Source organism: Penicillium coprophilum (genome assembly GCF_028826855.1).
Source record: "Penicillium coprophilum strain IBT 35676 chromosome Unknown utg000002l_segment0_segment1, whole genome shotgun sequence".
Taxonomy (NCBI): domain Eukaryota; kingdom Fungi; phylum Ascomycota; class Eurotiomycetes; order Eurotiales; family Aspergillaceae; genus Penicillium; species Penicillium coprophilum.
The window spans coordinates 2,655,184-2,674,387 of record NW_026622722.1 but is presented as its reverse complement, the minus strand read 5'-3'; the positions used below and the strand labels follow the sequence as shown (position 1 = coordinate 2,674,387).

General features: G+C 48.1%; 7 protein-coding genes across 7 annotated transcripts; 4 read left to right on the top strand and 3 right to left on the bottom strand.

Moving 5' to 3' along the window:
* Positions 1-1,986: 1,986 nt before the first annotated feature.
* Positions 1,987-3,275, top strand: N7500_003071 (putative integral membrane protein Pth11-like; the record flags this gene model as incomplete). Its single annotated transcript, XM_056674217.1, has 5 exons — positions 1,987-2,227; positions 2,282-2,349; positions 2,400-2,773; positions 2,832-2,902; positions 2,968-3,275. 5 exons carry the CDS (start codon positions 1,987-1,989, stop codon positions 3,273-3,275), a joined length of 1,062 nt encoding a protein of 353 aa, XP_056534742.1.
* Positions 3,276-3,567: 292 nt separating this feature from the next.
* Positions 3,568-6,649, bottom strand: N7500_003070 (uncharacterized protein; the record flags this gene model as incomplete). The annotated part of the gene is made up of 4 exons (XM_056674216.1): positions 3,568-3,816; positions 3,872-3,976; positions 4,072-5,219; positions 6,220-6,649. 4 exons carry the CDS (start codon positions 6,647-6,649, stop codon positions 3,568-3,570), a joined length of 1,932 nt encoding a protein of 643 aa, XP_056534741.1.
* Positions 6,650-7,030: 381 nt separating this feature from the next.
* On the top strand, positions 7,031-8,136 carry N7500_003069 (ketopantoate reductase family protein; the record flags this gene model as incomplete). The annotated part of the gene is made up of 2 exons (XM_056674215.1): positions 7,031-7,238; positions 7,310-8,136. The coding sequence occupies 2 exons, from the start codon at positions 7,031-7,033 to the stop codon at positions 8,134-8,136; spliced, it is 1,035 nt and encodes a 344-aa protein (XP_056534740.1).
* Positions 8,137-8,405: 269 nt separating this feature from the next.
* Positions 8,406-9,473, top strand: N7500_003068 (amidohydrolase family protein; the record flags this gene model as incomplete). The annotated part of the gene is made up of 2 exons (XM_056674214.1): positions 8,406-8,516; positions 8,577-9,473. 2 exons carry the CDS (start codon positions 8,406-8,408, stop codon positions 9,471-9,473), a joined length of 1,008 nt encoding a protein of 335 aa, XP_056534739.1.
* A 1,175-nt stretch (positions 9,474-10,648) lies between these two features.
* On the bottom strand, positions 10,649-13,474 carry N7500_003067 (VIT and vWA domain-containing protein; the record flags this gene model as incomplete). The annotated part of the gene is made up of 1 exon (XM_056674213.1): positions 10,649-13,474. The coding sequence occupies one exon, from the start codon at positions 13,472-13,474 to the stop codon at positions 10,649-10,651; it is 2,826 nt and encodes a 941-aa protein (XP_056534738.1).
* A 929-nt stretch (positions 13,475-14,403) lies between these two features.
* On the bottom strand, positions 14,404-15,183 carry erg2 (C-8 sterol isomerase ERG2; the record flags this gene model as incomplete). The annotated part of the gene is made up of 2 exons (XM_056674212.1): positions 14,404-14,741; positions 14,817-15,183. 2 exons carry the CDS (start codon positions 15,181-15,183, stop codon positions 14,404-14,406), a joined length of 705 nt encoding a protein of 234 aa, XP_056534737.1.
* Positions 15,184-18,347: 3,164 nt separating this feature from the next.
* On the top strand, positions 18,348-19,168 carry xgeA (putative endoglucanase; the record flags this gene model as incomplete). Its single annotated transcript, XM_056674211.1, has 2 exons — positions 18,348-18,700; positions 18,772-19,168. The coding sequence occupies 2 exons, from the start codon at positions 18,348-18,350 to the stop codon at positions 19,166-19,168; spliced, it is 750 nt and encodes a 249-aa protein (XP_056534736.1).
* Positions 19,169-19,204: the final 36 nt, after the last annotated feature.

Sequence of the window (19,204 nt, the reverse complement as noted above, 5' to 3'; positions counted from 1 at the left end):
AACCATGCCCAGTTCGATCGCTATCGAATTCAACAATTGGACCCAAGGATATTGGTAATCATTTCATCGTAGGTCCACAGTGGAGCCAGAGGGAGGTAAATTTTGCCTCGACATCCAATAATACACAGTTGTGTGTCTGGAAAGGGTTGGCGAACAGGGGTGTGGATCGGCTCGAGTCATGAAGGCAAACTTGTGGACTGGGAGATGACAAGCGGCTTTCAGACGTTGACATGTCGCCTCCCTAGATTATACAGCTGCTGATCAGAGTGTCAGAGCCAAAAATACGACAGCTGCGAATATTAATCAAGGTGAAAGTCATTCCTAGAGAAGTTGGGTTGTATCCAAATTCTTCCCCAAATGGAATAGACCCGTGTGTATACCATGAAGGTATGGGTAGCAACATTGGCCGCTAACCTTCTTGGATTCCCACTGCTCTAACAACTATGTAGGAGTTGATATAGCACGTCAAGTCGATCAAAGTATCGGTTCGATATCTCGCTAGCCCATTAGTACTGGGGACCGTGTTGGATGTCGAACTTTGTCAAAGGCAATGAATCACAGAACGGCAAGGAACATAAACTCTGAAAACTGACTAGGTGGAATTTCTCATGGCCGGGAGATACATCGTAATCACCCATATAACCCTCGAGCCCCTTGCGAAGATCGGAGATCATCAGTGCCGAGTCGCTTGACAGTTCCCGGACAATTAAGTTATGAAAGATGCACAAATATGTACTCCAAACTTATACAATGTATTGAACAATTCCAATTGAGATTGCATATAATATTGCATTCAAGATTGCATCGCTGTACGACTGTGTGTAAGAAAAGCAACTGGGGATCATCAAGCAGGGTGCAATCGAGTGTAGTCTGCATGAGACGTATAGTCATGCTCGTAATCAATAACAAAGACAATGCCATGTGGATTGGAGAATCTAACGGCCCAGCTCCCACTAAAAGCTACCATGTGGGCCGCCATCGGATGTGTCCACTGTCTAGTGGACATATCATATCAAGCCTCAGACCTCCGTGTTTTTACATATGTATACGAGAAGATCCGCCAAAACGGCGACTTAAAAAAGTGTAATCCATGACCCGCATGGTTTCCAATTATTGGACGATCATGGCGTTCTTGACTTCGTACGTTGTAGATCCCTACGGAGACAGCTGTCAGTCAATTGATCCATTGCGGTATGTCTGTTTCTAATTATTCTCCTAAACTCTAGAGAACTGTATCCCGGTCTATCTATCTCTCAAAGCTTATTGTATTCTTTATTGTTGATCCCTTGCTTATTGTATAGGGATAAGGTCCATTCGTTGAGTATCCTTCCGGTGAAGAACTTGACCACAATGCAATAAGCAAGCCTTTACTGCGTATTTCAAATAATTATTTTGAACTGAGCTAAAAAGCAATATGCCAGCATATGCAAGCATATCCTGTCACTCCCTTCACCACATTCTGTCCACGAGTTTTCGGGTAAAATATCTTGCAACAAAGTGGATCTCCTGCCAGACGCCAATCTGATATATCCACTTCCCAACTGGACACGTCGGGAAAGACTTCCTTTGCTTTCCTATGATTGGTAGAGAATCTCTACGGTCAAGGCACAAAATAAATCCCTGCTTCATGATCCGACCGTTGATTAACCGCATCTTGCTTTTTCCAAGGGCAATATGTTATCACCCCAGTTCGCATGGGCCCGTGTAATGGCTGAAATGCCATCTGCACATAATCCGTGCCCTGTCAACAATATGATCTGTGAACCCTTGATATCACGTTTTGCGTTAATTTTCCTGGATCTCGAACAATATGACAGATCCAGGATACATACATAGATGGTGCCTCCCCCTCTCCCCGTCCTCATCTCCTTCAGATATATTAAAGACACAGCGCAGCTTTGAATGATTCCAAATATCTCAAGCCAACAACTTTCTCTCGTTTAATGTTACCCCGTTGTTGGTCTTGATCCATCAGACCTGTCCGTCATGTCTTCCACAGAGCATTCCTCCGTTCCCACGTGGACAGAAGGAGATTTCGAGCACCCGAACCAGGCATTTCGCCGGTCAATGATTGTTGCACTGGTGGTTGCCTACACCTTGTCAACTCTCTCCGTTGCCCTAAGGGTACTGGCGAGGAAGATGACCGGAAGCAGACTCTTCCTGGATGACTACTTGATTATGATAGCTCTGTTCTTCAAATATGCATGCTCCAGTGGCGTCGTCGTTCGTGAGTGGCGTCAGAGATCTCATCAGACAGGCATGAAACTAACACCCACATTAGTCCTATACAATGGAATGGGGTCCCACATCACAATGATCCCAGCCAAGAATCTCCTGGTTTACTTCAAGGTACGTAGCATCTCAGCCCTATGTCAAGTATCCACACTGACTCGAGACAGCTCGGATTTGCCAACGCCTTCATCTACACTGGCTGCATTGCCTTTATTAAATTCTCAATTCTGGCGCTATACAAACGCCTCTTCGCAGTCCGAAAAATGGCAGTTGCAGTGAATGTGATGGCTGGATTCGTCACTCTCTGGGTTGTGGGTGTCTACGTCGCCGGTGCTCTTCTATGTATCCCCGTTAGCAAGTTCTGGGACCAATCAATTCCTGGAGCCTGCCTCGATCCAGCCAAATTCTACTATGGCATGCAGATCCCCAACATCCTCACCGACGTCATCCTCCTAATCATGCCCATGGGAGTCGTGTGGAAATTACCGATTCCCAAGGCCCAGAAAATGCTTCTTTCCGGAGTCTTCCTTCTCGGTGGCCTGTATGTTTGATATTCCCATTCCTGTTTCAGTGGGCCAACACTAACACTCCATGTCTAGAACTTTGGTCTTCAGTATCTTCCGCCTCTATGCCATGATTAGACTGGTTAAGTTGGGTCCTGATATCACTTGTGAGTATCTCCCCTGTCAGCACTTTTTTCAGTCCTCTGATCTACATCACTAACCACTTGTATAGACAACCAAGTTCCCGTCATCGTGTGGACCTGCATGGAAGCAGCGGTTGGAATCACAGCTGCTTGTCTCCCTAACCTCCGCCCTCTGTTCAAGTTGGGTAATCGCAACTTCTGGTCTCAAATTCGTTCCTCCAACAGCAATGTGTCAGAGATGTCCGATAGGACTCTTGTGAGCTCGAACAATACTGGAACCATGACCACCACCATCACTTCGTGTCACCAGAAGAATGACTCGTTTCTGACCCAGAAGCGTTTTGACGAGTCTCCTTATCAAACCTATAAAGATGAACAAGCAATTGAAAGAGTCTAAGTCTGTGGGATTTTGGGATGAAAAGGGCACGAATTGCACAGGTTGGTCGGGGGGAGTCTGGGAAGCAACAAAACTTTGGCACTCATTTATTTTCTTCTTTGTGATACCTTTAACATTTAACGCCCTGACTTTTACAGTCATATTATTTTTTAGAATACTTTCATGAACTTGTCTTAAACTATTATACCATTTCTTGATGTCATTGTTGAGATCGCATCCTTTGGTTGAAGAAAATACTTTCAACAGACACAAAGGCGAGTTCCGATCGTATATTCTAGTTGTAGGTTAATATCTAGATAGTCCGATGGCTAAGCTGATTTGCCGCCATCCTCCTATAACTTGGTGCAGTGGCAATTCTAGCCTTCTTGCCCCAGATGAGAAGCGGGATCGGGATCAACAGGATGACAAAGGCAATAACTGCAACCAGAATATGCAAGTCTCGCATGCCCATCGCGTCCACCCAAGGCGTTAACACAAACAGTACAATCACTGAGAAGATGTTTCGCATGAAAATCACTCCGACTAATGCGTCACCAATGATCTGGAAGTCATAAAGTTAGAAAGAGAGCCAACTCAAAAATACAAAAGGTACTCACGTCTTGATAGCAATCCATGAGATATGAAAGCGTGATACCGCTAACAGCGGCAAGTGAAAAACCGAAAAATCCGAATCCCACAGCAAGAATAGCCCAGTGCGCTCCCTAGACAGTGTTAGCAAGGTCCAGATTCCATACTTTGACGAAGCTACTCACGTAGGCAAGGCCCAGACCAAACATCAGGATTCCCCGGGGCTAACAATGGCAATCGGAAGAGCAAGCCAAAGACGCATCTCCGGTTCATAAATGCCGCCATTGCGCTTGGATAACCATAAGATCGATTTATCGCTCAAATGTCCACCAAAGGGAAAACCTAGCATAGCGCCCACAAATGGAGCCACATTCATGAGTCCGACTCCTATAGCATCAAAGTTGTAAGGAGGTACGAGCATGTAAGAAGCCTGTAGCGAAGTCATGATCGCGAACCAGCTTAGCGTAGATCCGTAGGTGATGGCCGCATACGTAACAGCCGGGAAGGTGAAGAGCGTCACGAGTGGTTGATAGAAATGCGGCCACAGCGATTCATCAGTGATGGTCAACAAGGCCATCCGCTGGAAATAGGTAGTCGACTGGATGTCCGGGTTGGTAGGTACACGGGTAGCGATCGTCTCACAGGCGCTCTTTGTATCCATCACGTCCCCATCCTTACGTGGCTCGGACGGTTCCCCATTCACTTGGGCATCATTAACAACGTCGCGGCCATTCAGAACGGGGACATATTTTGATTCCTCGAAAAGGAATATAACACAGAGTAGTGTGACGCCGAAGAAAATCACACACCACCACCACATCCATCTCCACCCTTGTGCAACGACAATGTATCCCGATGCTACAGGACCAAGAAAAGCCCCTGCCATCTGGGCGATAACATACCAGCCGTTCATTGTGGCGTGCTGGTGCACGAAGAACAAGTCTGCAATGGTCACCTGCACAATGATCTCGCTGATTGCGCCGCCGATGCCGGATATCAGGTTGCTACCCAATAGATCTCCGTTGATATATGTCTGAGCTTGCCAGATACATGATGCAAATTGCAGAGCGACGCTGAATATGTACACTGGGCGTCGGCCGTACTTATGGACTAAGGGCATGAAGAAAATGCAGCCTACGGCGAGACCGCCGTAGTTGACGGCTGCTCCGGCGTTCAGTATATCAAGTGAGAAACCAAGCTCTTCTTGCATTGGGCCCCATGCTGTGAAACCGACATCGAGTTGCACAAAGGTCCATAGCACGAAGAAGCTGACTAGGGTGAAATTGAGGACTTTGCGAGATGTTGACCAATTGAGGGGATCATTAGGGTCGGCCGATGGGGTGGGAAATAGGACTACTTGGTCTCTGGATTGGTGAACTGAGTCGGTCAGTTTAAGCCGTATCGCTACGGTAGTATTTGGAGTCACATACTATCCTCTAACCTAACCGTTCCTGGCGGCCAAATAGTCTCATCTCGATCGTCAGCCATAGTTGAGAGTTATACACGGTAAGTTTCGAAAGGGAACATCCCCCATTTAAGCAATCCGACTGTCGGCAATTGCGAAGATATGACATTCTCTTATCGAAGGTAAATATAGTGCGGGGAAACTCGAAGTATACCAGGCTGATCCTTCGATACTCAATCTCGTCGAATCAGAATGCGTCAAACATGCCGGCTTGGCAGTCGGCTTTGAGAAGCTTCCCCTCCTATCTTTCATTCTGGCTGTTGCAATGTTGCAATGTTGTAATGTATATTTGACTTTGCCACCGGCTCAGCTTGCCCCGACTTTCATAGACTGATAAGAGGGAATAAATGAAGGGTAGAAAGTAGAACGTAGAAACCAGAAATGATATATAAGATTGGTGGTCTACAGGCAGGGCCAAGTGCCCAGGTGGGCACCTGTGAGTTCTGGATTATGTCAACAGACGCCTTCCAACGTGACCTGCATATCCAAGTCAGTCCCGATTGAGTATGCAGCCTTCCTCAGCTTGGGGTAGTGTCCTACTTGAACTGGACCCACATAAGAAATAATCCAGGACTCGATTTCTTTTCACTAGCACTATATATCAAGACATTTGAGCAACTTCCTTTCAAACAAAACTAACAAAAAAAAGCTAGTCAAGCGACCAGATATACGCACGAAACATCTCACGACTATAATCACTCCACGGGTAAACCGTAAGATCAAAATCTGGCTGCAAAAACCTCAACTCCCTCTCAGTCAGTCGATATCCACGCTCAATATTACAACAGGCACATTGAGCCGTACAGTGACCCCAGCCTTTCCTCCTCGTCGGATCAGGTGGCCTCTCACAACACTTGCATGGACGACCACAGCATCCACCGCGCCTCGCACAATCCTCTCGCAACCACTCACTTTGAAGATGCCACTGCGGCTGCTTTCGAATCCACAGATATCCACTCTTAATAGGACTGACAGGGCAACCAGCGACCATCGTGTCATAGATCCGCTCGATGCGCGCATACTCGTGAGCCAAGGATATCATATCTTCGATCATATCCGTCAGTATGGTTTTGGCTGCTTCATCGGACCGACCATCGATCTCCCGGATACATTCTTTGATGAAGTACTCGTGTTGAGTGATTTCGCGAAGGCGCTCTTCGGTTTCGATGATTGACTGTGCCCATCGCGATAACACCTCCCGATCAGTCTCCCACCATACATGTCGCTTGCTTCGGATGATTTGCCAGTTGACCCATCTACCGGAGATCTCTGCGACATCTTTCACGAAGTCGAGGATGTCCTCAAGGTCTGGGAGTCGCATTTGTTTCACTGGATTCTTCATCTTGGGTTGCTAATTTGGAAATATAGGGGTGCAGGGTTATTTGAAAGGGTAGACATGTTACATCACTTTTTATCATCCGATCTGTTGAAGTGCATATAGTTTAACGCGTCCATGGTGGGACATTGGGTGTGAAGTATATTGTATATTGTATATTGTATAGTTCATTTTCAAGGCAAAAGTCTTACAAAGTCGATAACAACGACCAAATCGGGGAAATATCTCGGCGTGGTCATCCAGTGAGGGGCGTGTAGATAAGAGGGGAAGAAGTAGATCCCGAGCTAATCAGATGCGACATCGGCCTTGCTATCGGCGTCGGATGTTGACTTAGATAAATTACAAGGAAGTCCTTGAAACTATCTCCCCAGTCATCGCAAATTCAACATGTCCCATATTACCAACATGCCAAAACGCCGAGTGTTAGTGATTGGATCAGGGGGTGTGGGCACGATGGTCAGCGTCGCCCTCGAAAGATCAGGACAGGCAACTGTGACTTCTGTTCTCCGATCCAATTATGAACAAGTTATGCAGCACGGATTCGAAATCGAATCTGTCGATCATGGAAAATTATCATCCTGGAGACCAAGCGCCAGTATGCAACCCTCGAAAAGTCGCAAGCGAACATCAGCTCGTCAAGCTCATCCAAAGTTAATACATAAATAGTCGTCAATGCGGTCCCTCTAGCCGACCCTAACACCCCATTCGACTATGTGATCGTCACAATGAAGAACATCCCCGAAGTGAACAACATCCCTAAGATCATAGCTCCAGCCATAACGCCAGATCATACAACGATCGTCCTATTCCAAAACGGTCTGTATATCGAACCACCAATCATCGCAGCATTCCCCACGAACGTGGTATTGTCGGCGCCGAGCTTCATCGGCGCACACGAACACAACGGCCATGTGGTACACGACGATCACGACCGCTTCAACATTGGCGCATTCCACAACCCATCCGTGGACGCGGCATTCGAGCGTGCAAAGCTCGAAGAGTTCGCGTCAATCTATAACGGGAGCAAAGTCGTCGATGCGGAGGTCGTCGATGATATCGTCTTCTATCGCTGGCGGAAGGTGCTTTGGAATGGAATCTTCAATCCCATGTGCGCTATCACTCAGCTTGACAGTGCGGCGATTCGCCGATTCGGCGGCGAGAATAGCTTGATCCGACCTGGTATGATGGAGATGGCTGCCATTGCGAAGGCGGATGGGTATGATCTCGGGCCGGGTATTGTGGATGAAATGATAGATATCACTCCTCTCGAGTTGTCTTTCCGGCCTAGTATGCTTGTGGATGTGGATAAAGGGAATCCTATGGAGGTGGAGGTCATTCTGGGGAATGCTTTGCGGGTTGCGAAGGAGAAGGGTGTGAACACACCGATTTTGGATAATACGTACCGGTTTCTGAAGCTCACCCAGGCGCGACTGCTGGCTGCGAGAGGATTGATTATTGAGCCGAAGGAATTGCCAAAAGTAGATCTGATCTAGGTATTTGTCTAGACCGCATGTCGGTTCAAAGCTGTGCAGTTTGCCTGACCAGGCTGCTGGGTTCCTTGTTCCACAGCATTGGCGATTACGAGCAGTGGCGACACGACATGTCTCCTTGTGTTTGATATGCAGTCTGTAAGCAAGTGGCTGTTTCATGAGAAGACCGGTGAAGAATACGAACTAGGAATGTCGATCTCAGGACAGGAACTCGTCAATATCAGCAATCCCTCCCGGCAAATCCTACAGAGTACATATTCGCAATATCTGAAATGGAGAGAATCGATGTCCATACCCACTGTGTGCCGCCCTCGTATCGCGAGTATTGCCTACAGAATGACTTCGCAGGTAGAGGCCACCCAGATGGAATGCCCGCGATCCCAGTAAGTCCCTTCTAAAGATAAAGCCCACATCGAATTCTCGTACTAAATGCAAAAATCCAGGAATGGAGCCCCGGAGCACACATCGAACTAATGGACCAGCTAAAAATCAAAAAATCAGTTCTAAGCATGTCGTCCCCAGGAACACATCTAACCCCGGGCAATGACGAAGAAGGCCGATCCGTAACCCGACGCGCCAACATCGACATGTCCAAAATCTGCGCCGATCACCCAGCCCACTTCCTCTTCTTCGCCTCCCTCCCCCTCCCCGACGTGGAAGGCTCCCTTGCAGAAATAGACTATGCACTGGACCATCTTGGCGCAGTGGGGTTTCAGATCCTCACCAATTCGCACGGCATCTACCCGGGCGATCAGCGCTTAACTCGCGTTTTTGACAAATTGAGCGAACGAAAAACCATTGCCTTCTTTCACCCCACTACATGTCTTATCCGGCATGGTGATGACGACGACTCCATTGAAAAGGTGACGCCGCTTCCTGGTGCTCCTGCGCCTATTATGGAGTTTATGTTTGATTCAACCCGGGCGCTGACGAGTCTGCTTACGTCTGGGACTGTGGATCGATGTCCTGGAATCAAATTTGTGGTTTGTCATTGTGGTGCGACTTTCCCTCCGATTATGGAGAGGATTGCGGCGTTCTCGTCCATGATTCCGGGTTCGGGGGATGGGATCAGCGCGGAGAAGATCAAACAGCTGTTGCAGACGCGTTTCTATTTTGATCTTGCGGGTGTGCCATTTCCGGATCAGATTCATGGTCTTCTCCGACTAGTTGATTCATCCAGATTGGTGTATGGGAGTGATTATTCCTATACACCTGCAGCGCTGGCTGGGTCTCTGGCTAAGAAATTGGATGATGGATTGCAGGATCTACTTGGAGTGGAAACAACAAAGCAAATATTGGTTAGTAACGCGCAGGAACTTCTTGGAATAACTCGTAAATAGCCTGAGACTGTAGGCAATCCAAGGCCAACAAGAATACACCTTGATTTGCAATGGACGTCTTGCTTCGAGTGAAGCTAAGAATTTGGGCTCGTTATGACCAATGAAGGATTAAAATGCACCATTATATTGCCACTAATAAGCTATATGATACATTGCTCTGAGTATCTCCTATAGATCAGTGCGAGAAGCGTCGTTTCCAAAACAGTCTATAGATCAAGTCATAGGGCGGGCGAGAATCAAAATAGTAAGGTGCTGAGCTCGGAGGGAAGTTGTATCCTCAATTGCTGGACAGAGCAACCTGATGTTTCCTACAAAAATATCGAGGCAATGGATGTAGCCAGACATCCTCCGCGTGCCTGACAAGCTATGGAAGAATTGGTCTGAGCACAAATCCTTCCTGTTCTCCTGTCTCACTTTTCCTCCGATCTTGTTTCACCAGCCCTTGACATGTCTTGACCCAAGGCTCACTATGATGTCCAGAAAGACACAATCTAGCGAAAGAACATGCAAAAGAAATGGAGAATGGCCTGTGCTCTGTTCAAGCTGACATCTGGCGGCGAGATTTACAATAGCAGTACGGCCGAAGATAATGCGAAACAGACAAAAATTGAGCCCACCAAATTCCCCCAACGACATGAAGAAAGGGCAGCCAAGCAGTTGTCGAGTTTATTAATGAAGATTGTCGGGACAAACTAGACATATCTCGACCGGGCGCCAAGATGTTCAAAGTCGCCGTACGCTCCAGAGATATCGACAGCATGCAGCGTGTACTTGATTGGGGTGGATACCAGTCACTTGGAATTACCTTCTAGTTGATTTACCAAGGTCAAATGTATATCAGTGCGCGAACTATCGAATTCCTTCTCAAATGTAAAATCAATCCAATACGGCGAAGATCACCCTGTCAGTATGCAATCAGCATTGGAACTGTTGAAGCCGCCAGGGTGCTTCTTGGGCATGGCGCTGCTACTTTATCTTGGGATATTTGATTATTCAGATAGCGCAAGGAACAATAAATTAAAAGCGACGTTCTTTAATTCCAAAGCTATCCAATCTTTTGGTTTTTTCCTCATCTTTTCCCAATTCCAAGTTCCAAGCAAATACCATCATCCATCCATACTCAGCATGAGCGGCCTTGTAAGCACGAAGCCTACCTCCTCCATCGAGGTAATCTTTTAGACTATGTCAATAATCGCATCCTTGATTGATGCAATCATGGCTCCGGGTAAACCCTGATTCTGCATCTTCCTCAACTCGAGTGTCACCCACTCAGAAGCTTTTGCATACACAAGCCCCCAGACACCCCTCAAAACCGGGTGCTTCTTCAGTAACCCTCCCATTGCAAGCAGGGTTGCAAGAATCTTCGATTCCTCGCCATGCGGGAACCCAGGTTCAATCGTTCGATTGGCACTCGCGTACAGCGTGGCCAATCTCATGATTGCTGTGTTCATGTCACATTCTAAAACCTCGAAAAGTTCGTTCGACCACATCCAGCTACCCTCAAAGGTTTGCAGCTGGATAAGCTCATACATTCTCGCTACTGGGGTCTTTGTCAAAGCAGGATTCGGGGGCGTTGCAACTGAAGTGCTGGCACGCATTCGCTGCACAGGTGGTCTAGTCGGGGCAACTAGGCCTCCAAGGAACGCAGTTTGATCGTATGCAAAAGGCGTTGTCCTGTGGTCCCAATTGCTGCTTCCACCATAAAGCTGCGGCGTAAATCCTCTTGGTTGTTGAGTTGGAGCCCGGGCTGTTGCCTGAGCTTGAAGCATCTGTGGGTACGCAATTTGGGGACCACCACTTACACCACCAGTGCGCACCGTGGGGATGTACGGGAACCTACAAGCAGTCAGTGGGGCACCTGGGAGTTTAGCAGACCCTTGGCTGGAAGAAATCTGCTCTACAGCATGTTCGTTTGTGAGATGTTGTTCATGCTGGGGTTCTGGAGACGAAGAGCTGCGCTCTTCCAAGGCGACAAATGAACAGTATCTTCCAGTGACCTGGAACTTGATTCCTAGGTTCTGGCATTCACGCTCTGCAAGTCGCTGCTTTGTCTCGATGTGGAAATCTTGGAACTTGTTTCCGTTCTCGTCTTTAGCATGGGAGAGCCAGCCGTGTCCCTCTTCGAGCTCGATCACCGCCTTGCGAGAGGCAAGTTGGTGGATTGTTTTACCGGTACCAATATTGCATATCGGAATCCTGAGCTCAAGTGGACCGTCGAGAGAGGTTGCACTGAGCTTCAAGGACTTTGGCGTCTTCTCAGACAATTGAGGGTCCATAAGGAGGAAGACATTTGTCCTGATAAACGGGTACAAAGGAGGAATATTGTAGGGAGCTTGAATTGCTCTTGGAAAGGTGATTGTTGGAAGCTTTTCGTTCGCTCTCTGTTTGGCATCAAGGTCCAAGTCGGGCTCTTGGAAGTTTTCGTCGTACAACGAGATCGGCTGCGATAATGTCCGAGTTGTTTCTTCCATAGAAACGTCTCCGCCTCCCACCTGCTCGTTGAACTCAGTCTCAGAGTCGGAAATACTTTCAGTCTCGCTCACAAAATCGAACTCATGCTCTGTCTCAGTGTCATATTCAACTTCTAGCTTGTAGTTGTTGACATGAGGGGTCAGGGCGCCCTTGAGCATGCGGACGACCTTGCGACTAAGGTCCTCGTACGCCGTTACTGATTGACAAAATCCATTTCCAGCTCTTGCAACTCCCTCAATCAGAGAGTGAGATACTTCTTTGCCGATGCCAAGGGTGAAAAACCGAGCAGTAGTGTCAGCAGCCGTTTTGCGGACGAAATTGAACAAGCAATCTTGGTCGAAGATCTGTCCATCGGTGAGAATTAAGACATTCAGATGTTTGGAATTATGTCGATTTTTCACGGTAGCGTGGACTGCTTGTAACATCTCCGTGCCACCCATCCCCGCGTCAACGGTGTCAACGAAAGCCAAAGCTTCCTTCAGGCTAGATGCATCGTATACCTGGCTCGTTGGCCACATGAAGGAATAAGCACTGCCAAAAGAGCAGATATTGAAGCAGACACCGACAGGCAAAGACTTTAGCATAACCCTGAGTGCAGATTTCAACGTTGGTATCTTGTCCCACATACTGCCACTTCTGTCAATGACAAAGACTACCTCTGGATTAGCCGGCCGGAGGTTGAATTTTGGCACGAGACTTGCCATTAGGGCTCGCTGTTTTGGAATAGTGGGGTGTGTCTCAAGCAATGCGCAGGGTGTGTCGAGCCCATCTGCTTTGATAAGAAGGACAAAGTCTTGTGCCAGCACGACCGATGTATCGTTCTGCTGGAGAATCACAGAGGCAGATGCTTGTGATGGTTCAAAAGTAGACGATGTTGCTGGGGTAGAAGAAATGCATCCGAGAGAGACCTTAACCCGGTGGCTTGGGGATTCCAGTTCTCGGAGCACCAAGCCCTTCTCCATCTGAACATCAACAGTGATGGACATCCCTTGCGGGCTGACTGGCAAACCAAGTGATGATAACTGAGTGCTACTAGAAAAATTTCTATTCGCATAGCGAGGAGCAATGGTACTCGGTAAGGTGTAGCGAATGCCGTCTATCTGAGAGTCTTGCTTCAATTCTCCCACAAAAGTAATGTCAACGTTGATCTTTCCGCGAGCAGCGACGTTGCCGAGCCGGATGATAAAAATGTCATTCATGGATGTATGGTCCATGACAGCAGCGGTCTGGCGCTGAGCGACAGCATTTTGGTATTCCGTATTTGTTTGTGACTTGGTCTTCACGTTACTGTGCAGGAGACGAGATCCAACCTGGCATTCGAAGCCAACAACACTAACGCCATCGAAAAGAGGGAAGAGATATTGTATCTCTTCGATAACCCTGTCAGATGGATTGACAAATATCTGTGTCAAAGTTGTACGGGCTACAGAGGACAGGATGGTTGCATGGGCCTTGAGTGAGACCTGTGGGAGGTACTGAGGTTTGGAAGTATGATTATCCATCCAAAGGCATCCACCATAGCCAGCCATGATGGGCTTCAAGTGAACGGTGATGGATCCAAGCGAATGAAAGAAGATAATTATGACAGTAAAAGATAATGTGAGAAACTAATATCAGTGGATGGGTGAAAGTTGAAGAAAGGAATAGACAAAGTGCAAAGTTATATAGACCTGTACAACTTGTTTGCTGTCAACGACACAGTGTGAATTTTGATTTATCAAATATTGACTTGGAGGATTTCAATTCACTGACTCATTTGATTCATTTGATTCATTTGATTTACTGTCCATGGACGAACATACATACCCAGGTCTAGAAGCCAGCAAGATGACTGGGTTACACTTTAACTATTTGGGCAATTCTAGATCCTTCTTGACTTTAAATTCTCTAGGTACACATGCCATTAGTCGGATTTGCCTCCAGAGTGAACCTATCTCTTTTCTAGTATTGATGGTGGATTGATGAATCGAGCAGGTATGAACAGACAGGAAAGCCTTTCATCCCGAGGGACTGGCTACTTTTCTATGAGCATATGCATTCGGTCATAGGCTATTTAGAACCAAACAAATATCTTGAGCCCTAACATAATTGTTGGCAACAGTAGTGTTGAATTCCATACTTCAACGACTTGATGTCTTCTTATACGGTTTGTAATTGATGGCAAAAGCAGCTGGTTGGGCTAACACGATCCCATGTGCTGAAACAACTACACCAAAAGGCCCATGAGTGTTACAAAACCAGCGCTCGACAACCCTAGCTGATTATTTCATTAATGTGCTCGGTACTACCGATTAAGTATGTATCCATCGTGTCCAGTAACTTTTACAACCGAAACAGCACCTCGCCAGGTGCCCAACGCACAGAATCGAATCCAAATGCCCATATCATACATTCCACATAGACCTCATCAATCCAGCCAGTGCCTCCATATCAACACAAACCGAGATAGTTTGCTCAATTACAGCTTGAACTGCATCAAGTTGCCAATCATCTCACGAGCAGTGATGCGCGAGGTAGCCCACAGCGTCGGGAAATCCAAAGTGCTGGAGAAGGTATCGGCATAGCCGAAGAAGAGCATGGGAGGAATCCAGCCACGGGCGTACTCGAGCGCAAAGCAAGACTCGTCCATCTTGTACTGCTTGACCTCGCCGCGGACCAGATGGTGCACGCTACCAGCGGGGTAGACCTCGGGCTTGAACTCGCCGGGGACGTAGGCGAGCTGGGTACCCTGGAGGATGTTGAAGTAGTCGTCGGCGGTGTGGCGGCCAGTGTGTCCTTCAGTTCCGATGGCAGTACCTGGAGAGATTGGATGTGGTTAGAAAGGAAAAAGCAATTGAATGAAACAGACTTGGTCGCGGGCGCAAAACTCACCAAAGATGATCAGGTACTCGGTGATACTGGCGTGGATCACGTACATGGCGCCCATGGCGCCACCGGCGTTGTTGAATACCCACTCCTCCTGGGTGCTCAGGTAGTTGGGGCCCACCTTCTGCTCCAGTTCGGCGACAATGAAGTTGACGATGGAGCGGGTGTCTTCGCCGTGGGCGCTGATGGCGCGCTGGGAGACATCGTGCAGGTGCTCCGGGTCGAAGATATAGAATTGCTCAAGGCGCGCATCGAGGAATCGGTAGACGGCGGAGAATAGGGCCAGGAAGATGGCGAGGAAGCTGAGAGACTTCAGGGAGAAGCATCGACAGCGGCAGCCGGAGCTGGAGGACTTGGAGGATTTGGAAGGCATCTTGTGGTAGGGTCCTGGAGTGGGAAAAAAGAGGCCATCCAGTCTTTAAATTTAATTTTACCCCCTGGACCCCGGAGTTCCACCCGGTGCCAAGCAAAACAATTGAAACAATTGAACATAGTCACAGCACCCTCGCTTGTGTTCAATTCATTATACTACAGAGAAATACCTTGCTCAATCGTGTCTCATTTCATACTTCAATATATGCACCTTCCATATACTGAAATCTATCGAGTTGAATGGGGTTTGCACTGTGTAGATGTGTTTGTATGTGTTTGCACTGTTTACTTTGACCCAACAGGCCATGTCGGATGCTCGCAATCCGAATTGTCATGTCTTCCATTGGCCAATTGTCGATACCTTTTGCCAATGAGGTTGCCTACTCTGTACTCCATTGTCCAACGTTCCAACAGTCCAATGACGGCTCACGTCGGATTTGCCGTGATCCGTAGCCGCAATCCGCGGAATCCGACGCCAAGATATATCGAACTTTATGCCTTTCTATATACTCCCCGAGGTCCAAGGGTAATCATTCGATAAATCTGTCACTCTCCTAACTTGCGGGTCTCGCCCGGTTGGATCGTTTCTTTGAGCAACCCACTTCATTGTGACCTCCGGTAGAAAGTAGACGCCCGTGCAAGCGAGTAGAAAGGGTACGTTATTTTGGGTCGCGACCACCGTTGGGGGCACTGGCACGTCGTCTCGCTCCACCCCTCCGCAGTTGTTCAATCTGCGGTCCGATTTAAGCAAGATGCCGGGGACGTAGACCATTTCGGCGTCGTTCTAGCGTCGGTTCTTCGGCAACAAACAAGACATGGTACACAGTGTAGATTAGAGTGAATTGAATGCCTTGATGGTGACCAGCTCTCCATAAGCAGCCCAGATACATATATAAGCATGACGTCGGAGTCGAAGCCAGCTAGGTATTCATCGAGTATATCGCTGTTTATCTGGCATGATATTCTGACAGAAGATCAAGATTCATCTATCCGGACAGCGTGTCCCTTGGGTAGAATTGCAGAGTTCGCTTTTTTCGCTGATAGCGAGCTTTGTGTAGTGTGATGAGTGCGATCGTGGTTGTCGATCCTGCGAGGGTGGAAGTCGGTTCCTGAGAACGGATTGGGTAAACGCTCGACATTGTTCAGGTGCTTAAGCTTTGGACTCGGTGGACTTGCGCGTGATGAGCTGTCGGTGCTAGGACACATGACTAGTCTTTTTTTTTTCTTAGTGTGACCCAGTTGCTAAGACAAAGGCTAGATCTCTAACCTTGACATAGACCATATGTCTATGGTAGGAAGGTACCTAATCTCAAGTCGAGTTCACTGGTATATCCGTGGATGTATTAATGTCGAAGCTACCAGCGATATCATTTGTATGGTGAGCGTTCCCTTCAGCCACTGGCAAAATATAAATACCTGCCGCCTCCCAGTTTCCTTCTCTTCCTTCTCTCCTTTCCCATTCCCACTCTGGGCCTACATTGCGCATCGTGGTCCTATTGTCCAAGGGGTATCCCAAGGGCATCGATGGATCTTTGACGCGGTCCAGGTTAGGCTGAACTGGATTATGGTCTCCCCGTCTAATGGCACAAAGCATATCATGGTTGTGTAAACCTGCGGGCAGTGCTGCTACGACCGCTATGAAAACAGACTGTACTTTCTTGGGTTCTCCATCGAATGTCAGAAGCTGGAAACCGTGCTTTTTAAGCCATTTTTTTGCTTTTACCACAGAAACACCTCTCTGTTATCCCCGCATCTCCGAAGACAGTTCCTTCTTTCAATGTACCTCATTGTTGACATGGTTGCCCGAGACTTCTCTGTTTGTCTACTCCAGGGTCTGCTTGATTAGTTCTTCTCTCTTATATTTTATTTGCCATTCTTCAACCCCATCTCATGCTTCATCTTCCCCCACTTTGATTCCAAAATCAAGTCACTTGCTTCACCAACGCTGGTTCCTGTCCCTTTCCTTCTTGGGTCATTCTATCCCTCAAAGATTCCTGCTGTCACGGTTCTCAGTGGGAGTTGGCCTGTTCCTTTAGTAGGCCCATAACGTCCTTAGCTCCGGGCTCCGGGCTCCGGGCTCTGCGGCTAAATATGGGATAATGCTTGTCGGGGCTCTCACTTCTGCCGGGAGCAATCCGCCATGGTCAATATGTATCCATATGGCTTCGGACCTAGCAGGCCCAATACAGGCTAAATACAAAATCCAGTGAGAATCCCAGGGTGTGATGACGATTGCGATGCATCCATGCCAGATATCAAAGCCATCTACCATCACATGATGGCAACAAAGCTATTTGGCTTCTGCATTGTCACGTTAATTTCAAGGTCAAGATGTCGATCATCGCCCATTGGAGAACGGTCGGCATTCCGCAATATCCGGCTTGGAACTAATATCCAGCCAATGTTGGAGTTGACATGTATTCTCCTATTATCCGCAGAGTCGTGAGTTGCATTTGCGGGGTACATATGCCTGAAGAACCGGAGGTGACGATGTGGCTGTTTTGCAACTCGCCCTTCAATCTCTATAATTTTGACATTGCGCAAATGCGTATACTGGCCCCTATCCTAGACAACACAGAAAAACACATGTTCCTCTCGGTGAAACTTCGCAGATACTCCAAACTGTCAGGTTATTCAGGGGAATCTTGAACAAAGCGGATACCTTCAATCTCCGATTTGACCGCGTTCTAGAAGCAGCTCTCATCCGCCCCGCTATGCGACGCCGTCGTCTCACATTTGCTACCAACGCCCGGAGATCTTCCCGAATCCGCAGGAAAACGGTTAACGCCGTGCAGAATAAGCTTCCAGTCGTGGAAAAATTCCTCCCACAATGCCCAAAGAGGTCCACTTGTGGCTGCGGCTACCCTCAATGCCGGCTGCCCGGTAGAACCAGTGGCACCGCGCAAGCATGGGATTACCCGGTTGTGGAACCTCCAGCCATGAGCTGATGGATAAACAATAGCACGTCCTAATCTGAAATGTGAGACAGGACTACTCCGTGCTCTATACGGAACATGAACCCACTTGGTTCGAGTATTCCCTAAACGGATGACTTCCGAGAGAACATGGCATGTATAAAACAGGCCGACAACTCCCATTCCATATCGCCAGACTCTCATTTCCATCCCAGCGCTCTCGTCCATTCCACCTGTTCTAATAGTCATCATGAAGTCCTTCGTCGCACCCGCACTCCTCTCCCTGGCACTGTCCACCATGGGCGATGCCGCCTCCGTCCCAACCAAGGGCCTCGTACGTCGTGCAGACTTCTGCGACCAGTGGGGAACTGCCACAACAGATGACTACATCCTCTACAACAACCTCTGGGGCCAGGACGATGACCCATCCGGCACACAGTGCACAGGGCTAGACTCGGTCGACGGCAACAAGATCGCATGGCACACCTCTTGGTCGTGGGCTGGTACCGCGTGGCAGGTCAAGAGCTACGCCAATGCCAAGTTGCAGTTCACTCCTAAGACTCTGAGTGAAGTTAGCAGCATCAAGTCTGCTTGGGAATGGAGGTAGGCTTTGAGTGGTGCACGTGGTGCACTCGATCACTTCAGAATGAACAGTCTCACTAACCATGAGATAGCTATTCCAACACCGATGTCGTCGCCGATGTTGCATACGATATGTTCCTCAGCTCTACTCCTGACGGCAGCGAGGAGTACGAGATCATGGTCTGGCTTGCGGCGATGGGTGGTGCGGGCGCCATCTCGTCCACCGGCCAGCCCATCGCCACTGTCACTATTAGTGGCCATGAGTGGGATGTGTACGTCGGTCCTAATGGTGCCATGACCGTGTACAGCTTTGTTAGTAAGACTCTCATTACTAGCTACTCTGGTGACCTGTTGGACTTCTTCACATACCTTGAGAAGGACCAGGCTCTGAAGGACAGCTTGTACTTGATTGCTGTCCAGGCTGGCACTGAGCCTTTCACTGGCAAGGCTGATATGACTGTGTCTTCCTACTCTGTTTCTGTTGTTTAAATAGACAGTCAGGTGATTTCAGCGATTGGAATTTGG